At 38.1% G+C, this 25,030-nt stretch overlaps 1 protein-coding gene across 1 annotated transcript in view; it reads left to right on the forward strand.

Moving 5' to 3' along the window:
* AFF3 (ALF transcription elongation factor 3) overlaps positions 1–25,030 on the forward strand; it is a 240,121-nt gene that overhangs the window by 108,926 nt on the left and 106,165 nt on the right. Inside the window, exons 5-6 of the mRNA XM_070944314.1 lie at positions 7,886–7,972; positions 20,698–20,734. Of these exons, the coding sequence (XP_070800415.1) occupies positions 7,886–7,972; positions 20,698–20,734 (124 nt within the window). The remainder of the gene's footprint in view (positions 1–7,885; positions 7,973–20,697; positions 20,735–25,030) is intronic.

Here is a 25,030-nt window from a genome sequence, read left to right on the forward strand (position 1 = left end):
AACTCTGCCTGCACTAACAAAAGCCCTACATTTTTTATGATGATATCTAGTATTGTCACATATTAGCCTACTTACTGTCACATCCACATTGGGCAATATTTTAATAATATAATTTCTCAGCGCGGAATTTTTACCCATCGAGCTGTATTATTCTGTCCTAAGTTCCTCATTTCTGCAATATCTTTAGAGCTAACATGGGAGCTGTTGTTGCTTAATTTAATTTAATGCCAGTACTTCATAAAGTTATATTTAGTTAATTTAGTATGTATATTCCTTAGTTAATTTATTATGCATATTTAGTATGCCTATTCCTCCAGCTCAGTAATTCTGATCTTTAGGAAACATTCGTTCACTTAAGAGATTGAAACTTATAGGATATCAAGAGTATGCCTGGAGTTTGGACCAGAAGCATCGCGGCGAGACAGTCGGGGATTAGCGGGCTCTGATGAGCCCTGTGAAATCCCGGGCTGACGAACCGCTGCAGAGGGGTCTTTGGACCAGATCTGTCCTGTAGGGACAGAGAAGAAAGTGAGGCACCTCAGAAGACCAAGTGGAACAGGCAAGTTCCTCAGAGATCAGAGGAAATTCTGTCTGATTCTGCAGCGGTGGTCGGTGGCTATTATGACCGCCAGTAAACTGGGGCAACCGGATTAACCGATGTGCAGGAGCGGAGAATTGAACGGAATATTGCTGCTAGGTGTTTTGGATTTATTGAACGGAATTTGGAGAATTGAACGGAATATTGCTGCTAGGTGTTTTGGATTTAAAATACTTGGGAAACTTTAAAAAAAAACAAAAAAAAAAACCAAGAACCCGAAAAGATTCTTTTTCAATTTGGAAACTTTAAAGGGAGTTTTTTTAAAAAAATGAAGAAAAGCCTGTAATAGAAAGGACTGGTTAATGACTCTAAATTGGAACCTAATTGGAATGTAACATAGAATTTGGACTATATAAATCTGGACTGAATTTTAAATTGACTTGGTGTAAGTAAAAACTGTTAAAACGGACTGCAACCAAAATGGATGCCTTTTAAACTCGCCAGTTGTAAATGTGGATTGTAGAGAGCCATCTTCAGGAGGGGAAAAAATCATTATAGCACTGAACTTTTTAGAAAGAACAAAATGGCGCAGGAACTGAAGGAAATGATGATAACGATGTACCTATATTGAAAATAGAAATAAGGGAAATGACTACAATGTTGCATGGAAAATTGAAACTTGATGACCAAAAAATTGATTTAGGATACATTCAAACAGAAGGCTGAAATAATATTGGATTATTAATTAATTAGATATATTTAACTGGTCTTTATAAAAATGACATAAAAATATTATAAAAATGTTATAAAAATGTTGAAACCTATTAGTTGGAACAGCTGACAAAGAAAAAACTATTTGAGATTGGAACTAAGAAATTTAAGAAAATAATTGGTAATGGTATTATAAATTTAAGAAAATAATTGGGAATTGTATTATGCTCCATGAATGTAAATTTAGAGGTATTGGAATAAGATTGATACTTAATTGATTTTTTATTGAATATGTTTAATTATTGAAATCTATTATTTGGAATAGTTGATAAAAGAATCATTGGTGATTGGAAAAAGAGAATATAAGGTAATAATTGGGGATGGTATTATGTTATATGAATTTAAATTTAGGGTTCAAATTTTAAGGAGGGAAAAGAAAAAATGAACTATATTAGGATGAGAACTTAAGATGAAGGGTAATATTGGTTTCTTAGAATTAGAAAGAATAAATGATATGAGAAAATGTATATATAAAATTGTGTTAAAATTGTGTTAAAGATGAACAAAAATTTGTATAAATCTAAAATTGGGCCAATATTCTGTTCAGAAAAGATGCATTTTATGTTTGTTTGTGTGTTTAAAAAATAAAAAAACTTTATTTTAAAAAAAAGAGTATGCCCATGATCTGTGTTCAGCATCGAGACATGTTCATGATATTCAGTTCCCATCCAGTCTGATCATTTATAGTACCATTATTAGTTTTTAGAGGTTTTAGTGAATTAATATATTGTGTAATGCTTCAGTTTTTGAAAACTCTTCTCATATTCATACTATCATGTTATTCTGTTTTGGAGGGGGGGTTTACCACTATTGGGGCCATTTCCAGAAGTCTTATTTGTAAGTACAAATAATCAGATCTACACCTGAAGAGTTCAATTAGCTAATTTATTGCTCAAGCGTACAATACAGGAATCTTCTCAAACTAGTGGTTTGCACCTGGATCAGACTAGATAAGGTTCAACAGACTAGATAAGGTTCAACAGCATTCAAAGGGGGGGGTGTCAGTTAGTTCTCCATTTGACTCCTCCCCCTCAGTCTCTCTTTGACATATTTTATAAAAGAAGTAAGTCCATCCTATTGCAGATGCTATAACTTATGAGGCACTATCCAATCACACAACTGAATTATACGTTTTTCTTCCCTGCTCTTTCTATATTCATCCCATAGATTACACCTTGTGTCTTGGCTTCATTATCAATTTAAAAAAGGTAAAGATTTCCCCGGTCTGATGATGTCCAAGTTTAATTCATCTGTTTCCTAGCCAAGGGAGATAATGTTGTCCAAAGATGGTTGTGTGGTGATGTCTATACACTGAGACACATGGAAAGCTGTTAACTTCCCACCAAAGTGGTATCTATTTATCTACTTGCATTTGCATGCTTTCAAACTGCTAGGCTGGCAGGAGTTGAATCAGTAGCAAATGCTAATCAATATAACTGCTAGCTTGTTCTATAACAAAATATGTGCTACAAATGTAATCAGTATCATATGAAATGCTCCCTTGTGCTAGGTATTTATCCATTACTATGCATGTTTAACACTCTGCCAATTCATAAAGATTTTCTTAGCAATGCTAGCTAATTTGAAAACCCTGATTTTTATTTATTTCTGTATTTCTTTTGCTTACTTGTATTCTGCCATCTGTCACATAGTGGTGATCAGCTGGACTCATTTTTTTTTAATTATCCTCCATTATTTTCATAATTTGAAATTGTACCAAGATAATCCTCAGATTATGGCTACTGTTTTAGTAAGAAGTAGCAAAAATAATGCAATTGTGCTAATACTTCTAAATGTATGTTCTATGCCAGTGATGGCTAACCTTTTCTGGACCGAGTGCCCCAAGCATTACGCCCGAGCCCCCAAAATGCAATGTGCGTGTGGCCCACTGCATGTGCCCCGCCTCCCATGCAGGCGTGTGCAAGTCCCTGCACCTCATGCATGTATGCGTGCCCCCCCAAGCGCCCCGCCCCACACATCCATGCGCAGTCCTCCCACACCCACCCCGCCCCATGCGCATGCACAGCAGAGACTTGAAAACCAGCTGGCCGGTGGGAGATGCACGCGCATGCACAGCGGAGCTGAATTGGGGTGATAGCTCATGTGCCATCAGAGGGGGCGCTGCGTGCCACCTCTGGCACACATGCCATAGGTTCACCATCACGGTTCTATGCAGTGGGTGAAGTTACTGTTGTTATTTATATTTATACGTCATATTTCTAAGCCACCCATCTTTCTCATGACGGGCTCTAGGCTGTGTGTTTAGACTATAATGATCCTGACCTTGATGTATCTTAATTCTTCCTTTCATATTCTATTTACATTATCCCATTCTAAGAGGCAGCCATTCATATTCATTTCCTTCTTGTATTTGTCAGCTGACAAGTTAAAACAAACTGCATTTATCTTATTGGCAATTCAGAAATTAGAATCTACAATTCATGGGGAAAAGAAGGTTAAGCAGACTAAGACTGCGCCCTGAATACAGTAATCACATCATCTCAGCTTGTCTGTGCCAGGCCACTTTTCAGACAATTGTTTTATTACACAGTCCATTGCTTTTGTTTAAGCACCTGCTGTAACTCCTAAATTGATGCTGAGATGCAACTTAGTCATCTCACAAATGACTAGCCAAATACCTTCAACAATTTGACAAAATATTTAGAGGCACAATACCAGCTTCTTTTTATTAGATACATACATACATGATTTCCCTTCAGGGTAAAGAACATTATGCATAGCATAGAAAATGAGCAATAAATTCTAAGCCAAATAAATTAAAGGCATGACAACAGAAAACTAAAAGAACTATAGTTAAAACTATTTACAGCAACACCATTTACTATACTTTCTGGGGCTTTCTGGTCTTGTGAATGATCCTTGCTTCCACTATGTCCATAAATTACATCATACATTGCTTTTGTTCTTTAAACTTCTCATTGCACTTTTTCTGAGGTTCTCATCAATTCCATCCATCCATGAATAACTTTTTTGGTTTTCCACCATTCATTCTTCCATCATGTATTTGTTTTGTGACTCAATCCTCATTCATTTATTCATTCATAAATTCAGCATCCATTTATTACTGATCCTATCTTTTCTTGTAATATTTAAATATCATGTTTCTTTTTATCTCCTGATATACCCAACTCTCACTTCCATATAACAAAAGAACTGAAATACACTCTTATACACAGCTATTTTTGCATATTTGGGGGGGGCAAAGATTCTTTCCTTTCCAAATCACATACTCTCACTAGCTTTCTATCAGTATTTGCATGTCTTAAAATGTCTCAATTTCTTGTCTTTAATAAACATTCTGCAAAAATACACTAAATGTCATTGTCATATTGGATTAGGATCAGAAAGACCCAGGTTCAAATCTAACCTGAGCCTGCAACCTGGATAACTGAGCCAGTAACTTTCTGTCTGTCTTGAGTTCCTAAAGGAAAAAGCACTATATAAAAATTGTCTACTTTCTCTGGTATTTTCCCATTTATGCATAATTTGCAGTTTTCTGTCTATTAACCCTATGAAATACAACTACCTTGATTTTCAGGCATTAATTTTTGGAGCCATACGCCTTACTGCATCATTGTATCTAATATTCATTGCAAATTGTTCAGTTTCTATAAGCATCATCTATGAAGGCATTCGGTAATTTTTATAGCATCCAATAAAATAAAAGATTGCATTTTGGTGGAAAATAAAACTATGAAAGAAGGATTCAGTGTGATGTACAGGTAGTCCTTGACTTATGACCACATTTGAGCCCAAAATTTCTGATGTAAAGTGAGACATTTGTTAAGTGAGTTTTGCCCCATTTTATGACCATTCTTGTCACAGTTGATGAGTTAATAACCCAGTTGTTAAGAGAATCTGGCTTCCCCAATGATTTTGCTTGTCAAAAGGTTGCAAAAGGGGATCACATGACCTTGGGGCACAGCAACAGTCATAAATATGAACCAGTTGCCAAGCATCTAAATTTTGACCATATGGTCATGGTGATGCTACAAAGGTTGTAAGTGTGAAAAATGATCATAAGTCACTTTTTTCAGTGCCATTGTAACTCTGAATGGTCACTGACTGAACTGCTGTAAGTCAAGGACTACCTGGTATATAACATACTGTTTTGTCATTACCTATGAACTGAGTCAGCTATCTTATATTCACTAATAATAGAAGAAATTAGTGAAAAACAAATGGACAATGGCTTAAATAACTAGCTGCTGCAAAGGACACTTTATTTGTTTATTACATTTATACCCAGCCTATCTATCACTTGATAATCAGGATAGCTTACAACAGTTCAAATTGTAAGACAGAACAAGAACATACAAAAAACATACAAAAGTAATCAAAAAATCAATGCAATTCAATTAACAATTAAAGAATCAAACCAATTCAATTAACAGATCAATTGTTAATTAAAAGGTTGCCTGAAAACTTGTGCTTTCATTAAACTTATAAATATTGGCAGAGTGAGAGCCAAAATATATTCAGATATCACCCAGCTCCAAAGCTCTCCCACTGATCTGTTGTTTGTGTTAGAAGCAGTGGTAGGATTCAGCCAGTTCACACCACTTTGGGAGAACCAGTTGTTAACTTTCTGAGCAGTTTGGTGAACTGGTTGTTGGAAAAAATCATTAGGGCAGAGAACCGGTTGTTAAATTATTTGAATCCCACCACTGGTTAAAGAGTGTAAGAAATCAAACCTTGTGTCAAAGAGTAATCTCTTAGCATCACCTTCAGGTTGGGCTGAGCCACTGCAAAACAATGTCCCCCATATTCAGTCCTTCCAATTATTTCAGAAGGGTGTAATGATCATTGGTATCAAATACCACTGAGAGATCCAGGAGATTTAGTGCAGTGCTCCTCCCATCTACTTTCCAACATAAAGCATCACCAAGGCAACTAATCTAATCTCACTATCATATTCTGGACAAAAAGTTAATTGAAAAGGATCCAGAAAATCTATATATTTTCTATAATTTCTTGCCATGTTATCTTTTTTTCCCCAAGAAATTTTCATGCAGTTTTATTATTCCTTTTTTCTTTCTTTCTGTTTCTAGTGCTGCTACTGTTCCTTTAGTCCGTCTCTATCCAAACTGTTCCGTTTCTATTTTTACAGCTTACAGGAAAATGTATATATGGTTGTATGCTTACATGTGTGAGAGAGGCTGGTATATGGTTGGTATATGCAAGAAGAAGCTACCAGTTATTTTTCTAAACATGACAGCTTCTTTTATGAACAGTTAATTTCGATCCTTTCTTGTCTTGGTTTTGCAATTTTAGAGTGATTGTATCAGTGGTGAAATTCAATTTTTTTTACTACCGGTTCTGTGTGCGTGGCTTGTTGGGCATGGTGTGGCTTGGTGGGCGTGGCAGGGGAAGGATACTGCAAAATCTCCATTCCCTCCCCACTCCTGATGGAAGGATATTGCAAAATTTCCATTCCCACCCCACTCTGGGGCCAGCCAGAGGTGGTATTCGCCGGTTCTCCAAACTACTCAAAATTTCTCCAGAACCTGTCAGAACCTGCTGAATTTCACCCCTGAATGGTATATACATTCTGCTATATGCACACATTGGGGATCAGACAAGAATGGATTTCTAAATTGGTTTCAATTACAGCTAGGAACTCTAGGTTGATATGGTAAGAAAACTGGGCATTGTCATACTTTGGTATGTGTGCGTACATACATGCATATGTGCACGCATGTGCACACCCAAATTTCTGTATCCTTTTTTGTAGGGATTAAATTTAGAATCATGTTCCTTTTGAATACATATATCACTGTTTTTCAATCGTGGCTACTCTAAGATGTGTGGACTTCATGGTGGCTGAGGAATTCTAGAAGTTGAAGTCCATATATCTTAAGAGTTACCAAGATTAAGAAACACTGACATACACAATTAATTAGCAGTAGGCAAGCTTTGGTGGCTGTGGAGTTATGAAACATGCTTTTGGGGAAGTTGTAATGGAATGCATGGATGATCTTAGGGAACGAGAGGGAAAAGAAGAAGGAAGCAAATAGGTAAGAGAAGCAGAAGCCCCTACTGCAGGGCTGTTAAACTCCCAGCCTGTGGGCTGGATGTGTCATGTGCTGACCATGCCGACGCCCAGTTTAGCGAAGGGGGGAAAAGTCCTGGTATGTCACATGATGCCGTCGTGACGATGTGAGTTTGACACCCCTGCCCTAGTGGCGTAATGGTGAGAGAAAGAATCTTAGGAAGGACCTGCCCTATTGGATCAACTAATTAAAAGTGGCTCCAGGAAGTTTGTACTTTGAGACTTGCAAGATTCTGCTACAATAAAGTAAAATCACTTCATCTAATTGTGTTTCTTATCTGGTTTACCGGAGAGGCCTAATAGAAGGTGAGATAATGCAAAATGGGTGGAATCATTTTTCCATACATATTGGTACAGCTGGAATTTTTGTTATTAAAAAAATGAATATGTTGACAACAAAACTGCCACAAAATCCTTTGTTTTAGAATTTAGAATTTCAAGTTTAAAATATATTAATACCTTATAATATTATATTTTTGAAATTTCTCTCTTTTTTTTCTAAGGAAATGACCCACACTTGGCCTCCACCACTTTCTGCTATCCACACACCTGGCAAAGTGGAACAAAACAAGTTTCTGTTCACAAACAAGGTAAATTGCTTTAGCCCAATCATCATTTTCCTCTATTTTGACAAGGAGCGCTTTACTATAATTTTTCGACAGGCAGTTTTGTCAAAAGTGTTTAAATAAAAACATCTTGTTTAATGGCTATATTTTACATTTTATTGTGAATATAAACAAATGCTTTGTGAAATCAAGGAAATAAAATATATTATCAGAGTTTTTTATGGACTTTGCCATGATATGTGTGGTAGCATTGGTGAGAGTTCTGCTAGGATCCATTTTTCTCTAGTAAAACTCTGCAGAGTTTGTAGATAAGAAATCTATAGCACAAAGAATAGATAGTTCTGAAAATCCAGTAAAAGAGAATATATGTTGCTCATGAAACATCTGCAAGCAACCAAGCTCAGATACCAGAAGGACTCCACATTTCTGAAAATTCTTACATATTGTGAATAGGAACTTGGTTGCTCCCAATTATATTAATAAAATTTTCCTGGAACCAGCTTGTTACTGCTTTCCAGCCGGCAGCTCTGGAAATAGCAATAGCAATAGCACTTAGACTTATATACCGCTTCATAGTGCTTTACAGCCCTCTCTAAGCGGTTTACAGAGTCAGCATATTGCCCCCAACAATCTGGGTCCTCATTTTACCCACCTTGGAAGAATGGAAGGCCGAGTCAACCTTGAGCCGGTGAGATTCGATTTGCTGAACTGCAGCTAGCAGTCAGCCGAACTAGTCTGCAGTACTGCACTCTAACAACTGCGCCACCTCGGCTCTCAAATCTCTAATGTTTCTTCTCCAGTCTTAGCTTCCAAGACCTGCTGGGTCAATGAGGCATTTTTTATATTTAGATAGATGAAGATAAAGGTATTAATAGGAACAAAGATAAGGAATACTTCTCTTTTTAAAAGTATGTACAGTATTACAGGTATTCTTAAAATAGAGATCTTACCTCTCTGTTTTTTATGTAAAAAGTACAAATTGGAGATAATTCTCTTCAGAAAAATAATTGAAACTGCATAAAAGAATAGAGAAAAGAAATGTATGTCAAAACTTTTTATATTAGAAGAAATTGTTTGTGAAACTGTGTATATTAGTAAGTTGTAAATTTTAACAATTTCTTTAAAGTTCTTCAGTAGGAAAGGATTTTTCTATCTGTTTAAGAAAAATCTTGAAGTACTCAAAGCAAATGAGATTCCTTGCTGTTCAGACATCTCTTGCACATCACTCGTACAGTCTATGGACTTACTTATTTGTATTCTTGGTATTCTGACTTCATTCTTTCTGAAAGATTTAACTCTTGTTTTGTGTTCCCTAAAGAGAGCGACAGAGTATTCATTAAATACATAAACATTAAATTTTGAGTTTAAATACTTCATCATTTTTAACTGAGGTGGTTTAAAAAGAACATTTAATGGTTTCTTATTTTTTTTTTTACAAATTATGGTTAGCTTTTGTTCATTGAATTATTTCACTTAAGAGAGCTGTACATTTTTGAGAAAAGCATTTAACCTTCTTAATGTTTTGAAAATTTACCTGGTGATGGGTCATCCTATCAGGAATCAACTGAAACTGTTAAGCAACTGCAAGAGGCACTGTACATAAACATATTTGTTAAACTAATATTAGAAAAATATTACTGCATATTAGAAAAATATATGTAAGTACAGATTAAGTTATTGTCTGTGTGTCAATATAAAATCACGTTAATTTAGAGAAGACTATTTTGTCATATCTGCATTAGTTCCTGTACTTTTTCCATTTCCCATAAAGGGAATTCAGTGTTTATGGATAAAATAAGAAGGGTCTTTGAAATGAAAAGTCTGTAAATGGAAGATCTGGGTCATCTGTCCCCACAGGTTCTGCCTACTTATTCAGAATCTGATTTGAAAGAACCTTAGTTAGACTCGTAATATGAATACTTCAGCTTTGGCTCACTCAAGAATTGTCTGATATATGACACGTCATACAACGTTCATTTAATTCTCAACAATGTTGTTGAGCCACTATTGTTATACATTGATTTAATTTGAGCAGATGTTTCCTTTTTTCACTTGTCAAATGTAATGAACCATGCCAACAGAGTCATCTGAAGAGATGGTCCATTCTATTGCAGTCAATGGAGAATTTAGAGTACACAGCATATAAAGAGTAGGCATTTTACATCAGTGTGACCTTAAATTCTTAGTCTTGGGTTTTGTATCTGTCTCATATAACAGTAAATACTCAATGTAACATATTTCACTATCTAACCCTCATGGAGGCTCAGGTATATTATACTACATTTTCCTTACAGAATAGTTCCAATAAACGTTCATGTGGACGTTCATATCTCGTTCCAATAAATAGCAATATAATTTACTTATGGTCTTGCCATCCCTGCTTAATAAAATCTTATCTAATTGTGATAATTTTTGATACCCCATTCCTTTTTGTCTTTGCTGAATTTAGATTGTATTTGGAGGTATGCCCACAATTCCAATTCAATTCCTTCTTCCTTTAAAATGTTTCTCACTTTCAATTCTCTTCTCTCATTCAGAATAACTTTATAGGTGACAACCCTCCCTAATTTAGTAAAATTTGGATGAGTATACATTTCCGAAGTTGACACCCAGTTGGGAATTTCCATATAATTACTTCTTTTTGTCTTAATACAGATATCTAATAGAGCCCTCCTAATATAATGCCTCCGGAAGTACTGATGGACCTTATGCTTTTCCTATCATAAAATAGCATGCCATCCTGTCTGTAAATCATGGCCTTCTAACCCCAATAGTCTTATATTTTTGAGATGCATCCATTCACTTATCCATACCAAAGCTGCTGCTGATAATATTTTCCCCAATCTGGCAAATCGACCCCCCCCCACTTTCTCTAGCATCTTGTAATAACTTTAATCTAATTCTCGGTTTTTTCGACCTCTGGGATTTCTTGATGATTCTACATTTCTATGGAGTTCTCTTTACTCCAGTGTTAGATTTGAATAAATTTTGGTTAGTTTGTGGGTTCAAAAAATGCAGCTCTACTCCATCATACCTGTTAACCATGCAATCATAAAGCAAAGTAGAGGTATCCTTGTTGCACTGGACTTGTCTGATTGGTATATTACTGAATTGGAGAGAGGGAGAGAAGGGGTGGAGTGGGAGGGGGAAGGGGAGAGAGAGAGAGAGATCATAAAAAGAGCAGTCACTGCTCAACTTCATACTAGAGTTTAGAAATAAATCACAGCTCTTCAGATACTTACTCCACACTTGGCCTCTTTGATAGAAGGCTCTCAGATAGAACTCATCTAGATAAAAATTACTGTCATGAATGAAGTTTTAAAAACAACAGCTGATCATCTACTGCAGCACAAAGATAAGAGTTTTTATGTAGGTCTATAGGGAAATATAGACGGGTCTATGACAATTTGCCACGGCCAACTCTCTGCAGGACAATTCGCCAACTAGCCACAGGACAACTCACTGCAGGACAAAGTTATACTAATATCAAAGAAATAATGGAATAGAATAATTGAAGAAAGGATGCAAAAGGAGGGACAGAATGAAATGTGAATGGCAAAAATTAAAATATTTTTTATTTATTTTAAATAATTAAATAGAATTGTTAAATTGCCCCTCAGCGGGTTGTCCCATGGAAACTGGCCATGGCGAGTTATCCTGCAGTGAGTTGGTCATGGCGAGTTGGCCCATTCCAGACATAGGCAGTATTTGCTCTTCTGAATTGACAAAAATATGTCTGATCTCTTGATGGCCTTTGATAAATAAGATATATTTACAAAATTATTCTCTCTGCAGAGAAACAGTGGTGCCTGCCTTGCTAGTCTCAGCTCTTTCAAGCAGATGCTTATCTATAAGATTTATAATCAACCTAGTCACACACATATACTGCTTTCATTCTTTGGCAGCTCCACTTTATAAGAAATTTCAACATATTTATCTCTGTTCATTAGTGATGTGAACTAATCACATCTAGATAATTAGCTTTTTAAATTTGTGTTTAAACGTATCTTGATCTATCCTTCAAGCATGCTGAAGCACCTGTATTTTATTTAGTTATTACAGTGTCTGCTTAAAATTTACATTATGTTAGTGGGCAATTAGAATACTATAGCCTTTCCTATATGTAAGCAAATTAATTTGATGTACAGTAAGAAGGGACATAAAATTTAAATAACTACATGTAGAATTCATGTTCATCATATTGTATATCTTTAAAACAAAAGTCCAGCTAGCAAATTAATTGTTTCCTGGATATGTCATTTGTACTGCTGATTTCATCTCCTAGTTCAGTCTCCATTTGTTGTTCTGCTGAATTACTTTAAAAATGTATGTAGATAGAGCCTTACTTACAATATATAAAAAATAAAGATGAATATGGCAATGAAATTCTACCAATACAATTAGATAAAATATTGATTGGCCCAGATGAAAAATTAATAACCAAAATTTATAATTATTTATTAGAATTCGACAGAGCTGAAGACATAGTAAAAGGAGCTATGATAGCCTGGGATAGAAATATTGGGCATAATATCGAACTAGAGGATTGGGAAATAATTTGGAACAAAAATTATAAACTAGCCAGATCAGCAAAAGTACAAAGAAAATAAATATAAAATGTTTTACCATTGGTATTTGGTACCTTCTAGATTGGCAAAAATATATCCAAATTTAAACCCCAATTGTTGGAAATGTGGACAAAAATAAGATACCTTCTTTCATACATGGGGGTTATGCTCCGAAACAAAAAAATATTGGATGAAAATAGTTGATACAGGAAGCAACAGGCTTCCAGATAGAATACACACCAGAACTGTTTCTTCTAGGAATAATGAAAAGGAAATTTTTATTTATTTATTTATTTATTTATTTATTTATTTATTTATTTTTATTAAATTTGTATACCACCCTTCTCGCTGGACTCAGGGCAGTGCACAGCCAAAAATAAAAAACATTCCAATACAAAATTTAAATTTTTTAAAAGAATTACACAACCTTGGCTCAAAATTTAAAACAGCCCAACTAAAACCCATAGACAATTAAAAATCTAACATCTCAAAAGGGGGGGGGGTTTACGCCAGCCCTGCTTGGTGGAAAAGAAAAGTTTTTAGGCACGGCGAAAAGCCCGGAGATCTGGTATCATGCGTATCTCTGGGGGCAAATCGTTCCAGAGGGCAGGTGCTACCACAGAAAAGGCCCTCCCCCTGGAGGTCGCCAGCTGACACTGCCTGGCTGATGGCATCCTGAGTAGTCCCTCTCTGTGGGAGCGTACTGGCCAGTGGGAGGCTATCGGCGGCAGAAGGCGGTCCCGCAAATACCCAGGTCCTATGCCATGGAGTGCTTTAAAGATGGTAACCAACACCTTGAAGCGCACCCGGAAGACCACCGGAAGCCAATGCAGCTCATGCAGGAGGGGCATCACATGGGAGCGTCCCCTCGCTCCCATAATCCCCCACGCGGCCGCATTCTGCACCAGTTGGAGCCTCCGGGTGCTCCTTAAGGGGAGCCCCATGTAGAGAGCATTGCAGTAGTCCAGGCAGGAAGTGACGAGTGCCTGAGTGACTGTGTGTAAGGAGTCCCGATCCAGAAAGGGACGCAACTGGCGAATCAGGCGAACCTGATGAAAAGCCCCCCTGGCCACGGCCGTCATATGCTCTTCTAAAGACAGCCGTGCATCCAGGAGGATGTCCAAGTTGCGAGCCCTCTCCGTGGAGGCCAGTAACTCGCCAGCGATGGCACCAGCTGCCTATATCAGGACGCTGGAAGCCACAGCCACTCGGTCTTGAAAGGGTTGAGTCGAAGCCTGTTACTTCCTATCCAGATCCGCACGGCCTCCAGGCACCAGGACATTACTTCAAACAAAAACATATATTACTCTACATATGACAATGGCGGCAAGATTGGCATTTGTGCAATGTTGGAGAAGCTCAAATATACCCTCTGAAGATTTAATAATTAGAAAAGTATTGGATTGCGCTGAGATGGACAAAATGACACCTGAATTGAAAGGACTGATGGATTCAGATTTTTACGTAATATGGGAGAAATGGTATAATTGGACTGAAAATAGAAAAAAGGGAAAATAACAGATAGTAGATTTAGAAAAATTATATAGCGTATAGGAGAACTCTAGTGTGATGATATGTAAATGGTCACAGCCATGCACAAGAGTTGAATAAGAATTGTTAAATTATTAAAATTCAATAAAACTCAATTTAAAAAAATGTATGTGGATAGCACAGGACTCTAAAGAGATAGACTATGTATAAACAATATTATGGAAGAAGAACAAGTTCTATCAGACAAAACTGAAATTTATTTGAATATGGATTTAAAAATGACAAGCTTTTGGAATCATCTGGAAAAAGATAACAAACTGGATGTGCAAATGAAACTTGTTTTATATACTAATAATTAATGTCTTAATAATTAAAAGGGACACCAAATAACAAACCAGAAAAGTAAGTTGGATAACTTTCCTACATTGGATTTATAAAAAAGACTTGGTAAACTTTTGTGAGAAGAGACAAAGAACAAAGGAAAAGAAATCAAGTTCTAGGACATTATTTGAAGAGATTGCAGGTAGTCTGTAATTCCAACCATTACAAAACATTGTACTCTCCTACTATAGTCACATGATTGCAATCTGGGTGCTTGGTAATCTATTCACACTTACAGTTGGGTTGCCAAGTGTTCCACAATCATGTGATCTCCATTTAACCATAGGTGAGAGATGAGATATGGGAAGGAGAGATAATTTGTGGTATTATAGAAGTTGATAAATTGCTATAATTGTTTATATTTATGATGAAGGAGAGGTATTCTTTATAGTTTTTTTCTTTTTTCTTTACTATATTGTTATTTTTCTTTGTTTTCTATTTTTCTTCACATTCTTTTTTTCCTGCACTTTTTCTTTTAGTTTGTATTAGCTTTTATCTAATAGTAGGTGGTGCTCAGTGGCTAAGACAGAGCTTGTCGATCAGAAAGGTTGGCGGTTCGAATCCTAGTAGAGGTTTCCTGCGTGAGCAGGGGTTTGGACTAAATGACCTCCAAGGTCCCTTCCAACTCTGTTACTATTACCTTGTTTAATAAAATATTGAAAAGAAGAGTTCCTAAAATTGTCACTTTTACTGTGAAAAACATTTACCTTATGTAACTAGAGTTACATAAGAGTTATGTAATTAACTCTTCTTAATTTTAATTGTTTTTATATTTATCTTTTCATTGTTTGTAAGCCACCCAGAATTGCCTTATCAGTAAGATTGATGGCATATAAACACACACACACACACACACACACTATTTTAATTACCAGCTATTTGTTACCTTATACTTTACTGTAAAGGATAACAAATATTTTGCTTTTTATTTTGCTTTCTTTTTTCAGAGGTATTTAAAAACAAATCTCAGGAAATGCAAATCTCTCTCTCTCTCCCTTCCTCCCTCTCTCCCTCTCTCTCTCTCAAGTATATTTAATTAATTAATTTGTTTGCTTCCCATCTCACTTAAGGTGAGTCTGGATGGCCTACAACATCAAACCTGCAAAAACACATGCCAATATATAAAATTAAAATACAACTAAAACTATAATAAAAGATGGGGGAAAAATATACTGGGAGGGAGGTGGGAGCTGTTGTTAGTTGATCAACCACCTCCAGTTTGGAACTCCCTCATTAGGGCCTAAAGCCACCTGGCAGAGCCAGGCCTTCAGGCTCTTGTGGAAAGTCAGGAGGGTGGGACCCAATCTTACCTCAGGGGATAAGATGTTCCAAAGAGGCGGGGCCAAAGCAGAGAAGGCTCTTCTCACCCCAACCTTGCCAGCCGGAATTCCTTGCCTGATCTTCAGAATGTATTCTCAGCCAGAAGACAATATGCACTTTTATGCAAGAATGGATACTTTTGTGGTGGCTGGAAATTACATTTAATAATGAAGTGAGCAACAGGAAAATATAAAGTGGATGAAGTTGTGCAGGTGATTTTGAACAACTGAGATTAGAAGGAAATGAGAAAAAAAATTCCATCTTTGGGAAAAATAGCTCCTTAATTTTTTTGAATTTCTCTTAGAAATTTTAAATATAAGTACTTCCCGGATTGTTTTTTACTTAAAATAAAGCCATTTTAAAAATGATATGTAATTATTTTTATATTTATTTATTTATTGGATTTGTATGCCACCCTTCTCCCAAAGGACTTAGGGCGGCTCACAACAATAAGAAACAGAAAATACAAAAGTTAAAAGACAAATTAAAGCAGAATATCCAATAAATAAGGTTAAATGTGGGAATACAAATTCAAATTTAAGATTTAAGAATTTAAAAAGCTACAAAATCAGTTTAGAGTTAACCCAGGCCCGCCCATTGGAAGAGCCAGGTCTTCAAGGCCCGGCGGAAGGTTCGGAGGTCGAGGATTATCCGGAGCTCCAGGGGTAACGTATTCCAGAGGGTAGGAACTCCCACAGAGAAGGCTCTTCCCCTAGGGGTCACCAGTCGACATTGTGTAGCCGAACGTACCCTGAGGAGGCCAAATCTGTTGGAGCAAACCAGGCGATGGAAGGCTACCGGTGGCAGGAGGTGGTCTTGCAAGTACTCTGGTCCTAGGCCATGTAGGCTTTAAATGTGATCACCAGCACCTTGAATTGCACTCGGAAGACAACCGGGAGTCAATGCAGACTGCGAAGGAGTGGTGTGACATGGGAGTACCGAGGTACCCCCATGACAACCCGCGCGGCTGCATTCTGCACCAGTTGAAGTCTCCGAGTGCTCCTCAAGGGCAGCCCCATGTAAAGTGCATTGCAGTAGTCCAAACAAGAGGTGATGAGAGCATGAGCAACTGTGAGTAAGGCATCTCGGTCCAGAAAGGGGCGCAATTGGCGAACCAGGTGCACCTGGACAAAGGTCCCCCTGGCTACGGCAGTCAAATGATCTTCCAAGCTAAGCCGTGGGTCTAGGAGGACTCCCAAATTGCATACCTTCTCTGAGGGGGTCAACACCTCCCCCCCAGGGATAGCGATGGAACATAGTGGACAAAACGGGGTGCCGGTAACCACAGTCACTCGGTCTTGTCGGGGTTGAGTCTAAGTCTGTTCGTCCCATCTAGACCCGTACGGCCTCCAAGCACCGGGACATCACGTCAAGGGCATGATTTCTTATATAAGAAATGAACAATGAATTACTAAATACGAACCTAGTTTACTGTCTCCCATGCAAGTAATACATCTTAGTAAATTCTGTTGGATGAGAAAATTTGAAAGCCATATATACCTGTAACATATTTCAATCCCTGTTCTTCTAGAGGGAGATCTAGGTATTTAAACATCTAGATAAAGATCTGTAGTTAAGACTGATACAGATAAAACAGAAATCATAAAATGAGTACAAGAGTGCACTAACTACTATATATGGGAAAGGACTCCTAACAATTGTACTGAGCATAAAGTAATATAATTGGTAATAAAAAACCATAGAAACACTTAAATTGGTTTAAATGCCATAGAATTTAGTACAGAATTACATGTAAGGCATTACATTACATTGCTGGAGTTTTACTAGATGCCAGTCTGTGAAAAGCATCTAAACAGATGGGGCTACTGCTAACCCATATTGAAATGACCAGAAGTTGAAAAAGCTAGTAATGTTTCAGTGATTGCCAACTCAATAACATCCAGTGTTCACTTGCAAGAAAACCCCTCAAACTATTGTGTATTTTTGGAAAACTGACTTTTTTTTTTAAGGGGTTCAAATGTCTCCTTGCATGTAGACTGAATAGGTGGCCTCAGTAAGTCACCATACCTCAGCCTTATTTTCCTATCTGTGAAATGTAAACTAGGGTAAACAATGACTAACTGTGATAGATTCAAAACAGAATTCTTACTGCTTTTTTCAGATTCACTGATCATAACTCTAAACAAGTTAAATGTATCTTGCTTGGAGGGAAGAGGAAGTTGATTTTAATTTATCACCTTCATTCTGTTACTCAGCCAACCAAAAATGACAGGTTTACTTGAAATTGCTCATAATTTTGGTTATATGCCATTTAGAAAGTTGTTAATCCTTATTTACTGTTAAAACTGCACATATTTATGTTAATTAGCTTTATTGTTGAAGTTTGCTTTGTTTGAATTATTTCAGTGGAACAAAAAATGGCTTTTGAAAATGATATTTCATAGTGTTTATATTTAGCTAAAATGCCATTTCCACATATTGAAGGCAGACACTGAAGATCAGGAAACCATAAATAATATACAATAATGCATTTTCAGAATGAACAGGCATTTGCAAATACAAAATATTACAGGCTTCTTTGTACATCTTTAAAAGTTCCATTATTGCATTGAATTATTCAAAACAAATTTGAGCTGACATACTTTGAAGACTTAGCACAATGACTGCCAAGATGATGAAGATGTCTCATAAAAACATCAAAACAGTATCCAATATGGCATAATTTCTCATCATAGAGTATCAGGATTTGCATGCTATGCCTGCTCTGGATAGAACAGATTCTGGCAGTGCTACCCGTGTTTCCCTGAAAATAAGACCCTGTCTTATTTTTTTTGCCGCCAAAAAAAGCATCAGGTCTTATTTTCAGGGGGGGTTGTCATCCTGACTGACTCACCTCATTTGCATGTGTTGCCCCCGGCCTCTTTTTCGCTATCAGAGGCCTTCAGGAACTTCTTCGTCCAGCAAGGCTTTCCTGAAGGCCTCTGCAGCTGATAACAGGGTTCCTGATCTATCTGTTATCAGCTACAGAGACCTTCAGGAAAGCCTTGCCAGCTGCAGAAGAAATGGACCAAGGTGTGCGAGGCCTGACTGCAACTGTCTGAAGCTAAGTAGTAGGGCAGCTCCAACCCCCCCCCCATTCCCACCCTAGCTTAATTTTTACCTGTGTACCCTGGAGTGGGCGGGGTCTTAATTAGGGCTTATTTTGAGGATAGGTCTTATATTGGGCGCATGTGTAAAAATCAAGCTAGGATTTACTTTCTGAGTAGGTCGTGTTTTTGGGGAAACATGGTATACTTGAGCCGTTGTTGCTGGTGTGCTGATATGCAACTGGCAATGGCTCTAAAACCATGCTGCTGGACCCCAAATCCTGCTAGGATAGTTCTGTCAGCCTTTGTTCTCTGCCTTGCCATCGTCCTGCCTTGTCTCATGTACAGGTGCTGCACTAACATGTGATCACCATGTAGGAATATAGAGGAACATTAATGCTCCTCTACTAACACTACTATTGCTGACACTACTATTTATCCATGACAATTGGTTCCAAGAGGGTGCCCAAAATTGTTGCCTGTGGTATGGTGTGAGATGACAACTGAGAGACTGCAATTATGGTGATACAATATTACACATTTACATTAGGAATATATTTTACTTTTATTAGTCATCAGTTTTAGTTTAATTTTAATTATAAGAAATTAAAATAATAATTTTAAATATTAATTTCATTTAGTATAATTTTGATAACTGCTGCATTTCAGTTTTGCATGTGTATGTGTGTGGTCTGTCATTTAATGCATTTTAAGTAATGTGGCTTCTGTATCCATTGATAATGACATACTTGTTTTAAAAGTTCTCCTAGGAATATGATGGTGAACCGATGGCACGCGTTCCAGAGGTGGCACGGATCACCCTCTCTGTGGGCATGCAAGCCGTCGCCCCAACTCAGCTCCGCCACACATGTGCATGCGTCTCCCACTGACCAGCTGGTCTTTGGGGCCCTGCCGCACATGCGCAGGAGAAATGGGGCGTGCAGGGGGGCATGCATGCATGCACGGGGGCAAGGTGCATGCACAGGGACCACACATACATTGCATTTTGGGGGTTTGGTTTGAGTGCACATTTGCGCGCGCACTCTTTGGGCATTCGGCCTGGAAAAGCTTAGCCATCACCGTCCTAAGAGGTTAATCCAAGAAATGAATAAGGAAGGAATAAATTCAATGTTTTCTATTGCGGAGATTACATTGTACATCAGACTATTGATCATTTACAAAGGCATAAATTTGCAAAGAGTAGCATAAGACTTTCCAAACTTTCTTGGTTCATGGTGCCCCAAACATTTCCCAAAATATGTGAACTCACTAACAGCTTTATGTATTAAGTTACAAAACAGCCTGCAGAGTTTATGTGAGTTGCTCGGTTCTCAGCTAAAACTACTGTGATCCAAGCTGAATGCTATTGTCTATTCAGAAGTCACTTGCCTGTACAATTGTGACTAATTTAGCATTCCCATAATTCTGCCACGTAAATAAGAGAACTGGGTTTTTTCTACAGATGGTGCTCAGTTAGAACAATTTCCTCTGGCATATAACAACCCACCATGGTTGTAATTACTATTTGTATGACCTAGTACACTCTTACATATTTGTGGGAAAATACAATGTACGGTACTCTGCATATTATCATTTGCAGAAACAATAAAGAGACAGCTGGAGTGTTTGATTGTTTTGGAAGTGATTCTTGGAGTTTTCTTCCTAGATGAAGACCTTTCCCATATGCCAGTTGTCTTCAGCAATTAATCAGAGGAGGAAAACCCTGATGTGTTTCTAGCATGGATGACATTCTGCCTGAGAATATTGAAAGGGATGCACATAGTCTCTTGTTGCTAGAGTTTAAAAAGAGTGGTCCAAATACTCTGTACAGTAAAATTACTCTTTCTATCATGTGTGTCAAACTTTAATATTGTTAAGATAAACTATTGTCACTGTACCATTCCATGTGTTTAATTATCAATTCCATGTTTTTGTTCTTTAGGAGCCCCAGCATGTCTCTACAGGACACAGCAATCAAAGTAAGAATAATTTTCACTTCACAGTTGCATTTGATGGCAATCATGATAGGTTGAATATATCATAAGATAAATTGGCAAGGAAAAAAAATAGTGTTAGATATATTTTGAACGTGTCCATTACTGTTTTTTAACTGGAAATCCTTTGGATCCAACTTCTACCCTGTTTCCCCCAAAATAAGACATTCCCCTGATAATAAGCCCAATTGAGCTTTGAGCACATGGCAATAAGGCCAAGCGCTTATTTCAGGGTTCAAAAAAATAAAGACAGGGTCTTATTTTTGGGGAAACATGGTACTAACTTTTAAATTGTGGTTCTGGTCTCCAAAAATTAAATTAAGATAAATGTACTTTCATCTTGAGATAAATACTCTGGCTTTTAGGAGATATTTGTAGATTATTTTCTGAAACAATGACAACACATTCTCTATATTCACTATATCTTCTATTCTCCTGCAATGATATCTCCAAAATTTCTGTTATGCTTCACTCTAGGGGGCATAGGGAATGGCCTTGAAGGACAAGAGGGAGAACAGGTACTAAGGCAGTAGTCAGATAAGAGAGGCTTGCACTAGGCTTAGAAAATAACAAGCCCCTTCCTGGTTTACATGAATATGAAGATAAGGAGAGGAAACACACTCAGACTTGCAAAATTCTATTACTATAGCAATTACATTAAAAAATAATTCTGACCCTTATGGTATTAGTTTCTTAGTCTAATCTGCCTTGCTATGCTGACATTCACCATTATGGTAATAAAAGATGTTAATAATATTATATTTTTTTTAATTTAATCAATGTTGCTTCTTAACATAGAGAACTGGATCCTAAGATAAATTAATTTGAGCAAGTTTACTGAAGCTTTCCTCTCTGCCCTTGAAGTACTTAATGCTGTCCCACATGCAGTTTGTCCAGATGATCATGGATCTTCTGGAGAATAGGAATATAGAAGGATTATTGTATTTGAACTATCCTTGTGTGTCCAATCACACTTGGCCAATAAAGAATTTATTATTTATTTATTTATTTATTGGTTCGATTTATATGCCGCCCTTTTCCGGAGACTCAGGGCGGCTTACAATGCTTTAAGCAATAGCCTTCTTACTTTTGTATATACCTGCTTAGTAGGGCTTTCGCCCCCCCCCAAGCGGTGTTCTTTTTTATACAAAGTCAGCTTATTGCCCCCACAAACTGGGTCCTCAATATACCTACCTCGAAAGGATGGAAGGCTGAGTCAACCTTGAGCCTGGTGAGATTTGAACTTGCAGTAATTGCAGGCAGCTGGTATTACTTAACAGTGCATTAGTCTGCTGCGCCACCAAGGCCAAATTCTATTCTATTCTATTCTATTCTATTCTATTCTATTCTATTCTATTCTATTCTATTCTATTCTATTCTATTCTATTCTATTCTATTCTATTCTATTCTATTCCATCCCATCCCATCCCATCCCATCCCATCCTAAGATCCAATTTGTATATTCTTCATACTCCAAGTCATGGCTTTTTTTTCATATTGTTTAGGATAACTTTGACTTTTATAGAAGTTTTATGGAGGCACAAGAGGGGAAGTAACAGATACGTTTCATTCTGTGGGGTTGACTTACATTGGAATCTTAACTCATTGTGTTGACATGAATGCACAAGGTTTATAAATTCTGTCTTTCTTATTTTCTTATAGACAAACAGCAGTAATTTAGGACCATGTAGATGTTGTAAAACTATATGGGCTCTTTGTTGCAAATAATTCTTTTGTGATTCGGGTTGGGTTATCTGCTGAGCAAGCTAAGCATAAATAAACATGTTAAGAACCATTTGTTTTACTGTGGGTTAGCATATTTCTGAAGAATGATCATGGAAAGAGAAACACTTGAGAAAATGCAGTGCGGTACAAATGCCAGTAAGCATTTGATATTATTAAGAAGAACACAAACTTACAAAAAAAGGGGGGGCATAGTTACTCTGAGTAGGGAAATGGTGCTTTTTATGAATGATTTACATATAAAGAGATTTTTACCTAGCTAATAATCTCCAGTGATGATAAAGCAAAACAAGAAAAAACTACATGATTCTGAGAAATGGCAAGAGAGATTTTGTATTTTTCCCCCTTCTCTTCTCAACCTATTATTGCTCACAACCTCTATCAATTTTTAAATTGTGGTTCTGATCTCCAAATTGCTTCACTTATCAACTTCAGATCCCAGAATTTATGAAATGATTTTTGAAATGATTGTCCTCCTTGTATATGAGTGCAAAGGTATTTCTGACACAGCAAGTTATGCACAAGGCTATCTAGCAAGTAACTTGAGCATGGATTACCTATTCTTGATTTTGGGATAATTTCTTTCATTTATGCAGCACTTCAAGTATCAGGTGGCTGTTCAGTTCTTCACACGTAAATAAACATGGTGGAAAATTTCAGTATGCCATGAGAGTTGGGTACTGGTACCAATATATACGTTGGCTAGAAACGGAGCAAAACCTCCAAACTGAATTACTTTGGGATGTGAGCTTTCTTTGATGAAACCTAAACAAATAATATAAAGAAAGAGAAAAACTTCCTTTAGTTTGGAACAAATTAGGGGAAGAAATAAAAGCACAACATGGCCTACTGTCAGCGTTCCAAATTAGGCTTTCTTCCAGCGCTGACATAACAAGTTGAAGCAGAAAGAGCGGAAGCTTGATTTATTGCTGAGATGAACTTTTACCTAGTTCTGTATATACAGATAGGGTTTCCTGGGAGACGAGGGTGGGGGCGGCATTCCTGTGAAAAGAACGTGCCGGGATGTAGAGATGGATCTGTATGATGGCCAATGGGACGTTGGGGCTGGAGAGCGGAAGAGGAGGGGGTTGGAAGGAGGGGCCAGTTTGGCTGCAAATTGAGTCAGAAATGTCGGAGTCTGCTATGCTTAAAAATAAAATGTTTCATTAGACAGCCTGCGCTTGAGAATGAAGTTTATTCAAGATAGCACCGAAACCTGACAGACAGCCAAACTCTCCTCCAAATCCAGGCTGGCTGAGTTTAAATCATCCCGTTCCCTCCCAGACATCTGGTCGGACGGACTATGGCTGAAGCCAAGCCCTCGGAGGAAAGCCTGCTTCAAGAAACGGGAGGAGCAGAAGCGGTCGTGATTCCAGCCAACTTGGAAAAATCAAAGGTAAAAGATAAAGAAAAACCCCTAAGTGAATTGGGAAGGGCGAGCTGGGGATGGGAATGGCAGCGAAGCCCAGACAAGGCAGCACCTCCCCACCCCAGGATGAGAGACGAGGCAAAGGACTACCAACTCCAAGGCTGGCCCTCCAGAGCTCAGCACAGAGAGGAGAGGGCAGAGAGGGAGGAACCACCCCAGTTCAGAGGGAAGTTCGATGGTGACCCAGACAACCTCGCCCAATTCCTCGATTCAGCTGAGATATACATAGAGCGGTTTGGACACCTCTACCCTTTCCCCAGAGCCCTAGTGAATGCTATCAGGGAAGGGCTGGAGGGAGAAGCAAAGAAGTGGTCAGCATCACTCTACAAATACAGGGCCCCCCAGCTACAAGATGCGGATGGGTTCTTGCAACTATTGAGAGCCCATTATGAGGAGGAGGAGGAGGACCCCTATGTGGAAGACGAGCTCAGAAACCTAATGCAGAGGGGGAAGCCTATCAGAGAGCATATCCGTGAATTCAGGAGAGTCATTGGGACACTGCCTCCCCTACCAGAGCGATTGCTGGTGTATTTTTTTAGAACAAGCCTAGATAAAAGAATTTCCCAAGTGACTGCCTATCGTGACATCCCAAACCGACTCGCTGAATGGTTCCGGGTAGCGATAAAAGTCGACAGAGGGCTGCGGGCGAGTGACACGTCAAAACCACCAGAGGGAAAGGAGAGAGGCCGACCAGACCAGGGGCCACTCAACAGACGAGAAACCCCAACATCACAGCCCTCCTACAGACCAACTGCCCCACGGAGCCCACTGAAATGCTACAGATGTGGGGGAAGCGGCCACATAGCAGCAAGATGTGGAACGCCTAGACCGGGACCCGATCCACCACCCAAAGCACGGCCGGAACGAGGGCCCAAGCGCGTCACCCACGTACTGCAGGAAGCTCCCCAAATCCCTGAGTTCTTCGCTCATCTGACCGAAACCAGAGGAATCCCAGATGAGAGAGATCAGTTCCCCGAACCCTATGACACGGAAGACGAAGGCGAGGATGACCCGATGGTGAGTGGACCCGTCCACCCTTTTCTTTTCCCCATACGCCTAACCGCCCCCAAAACAGGGGCCCAAGAGACTTTCCAAGCCCTAATAGACTC

Source organism: Pituophis catenifer, unplaced genomic scaffold (assembly GCF_029215685.1).
Source record: "Pituophis catenifer annectens isolate HBS135680 unplaced genomic scaffold, rPitCat1.0.hap2 SCAF_4, whole genome shotgun sequence".
Taxonomy (NCBI): domain Eukaryota; kingdom Metazoa; phylum Chordata; class Lepidosauria; order Squamata; family Colubridae; genus Pituophis; species Pituophis catenifer.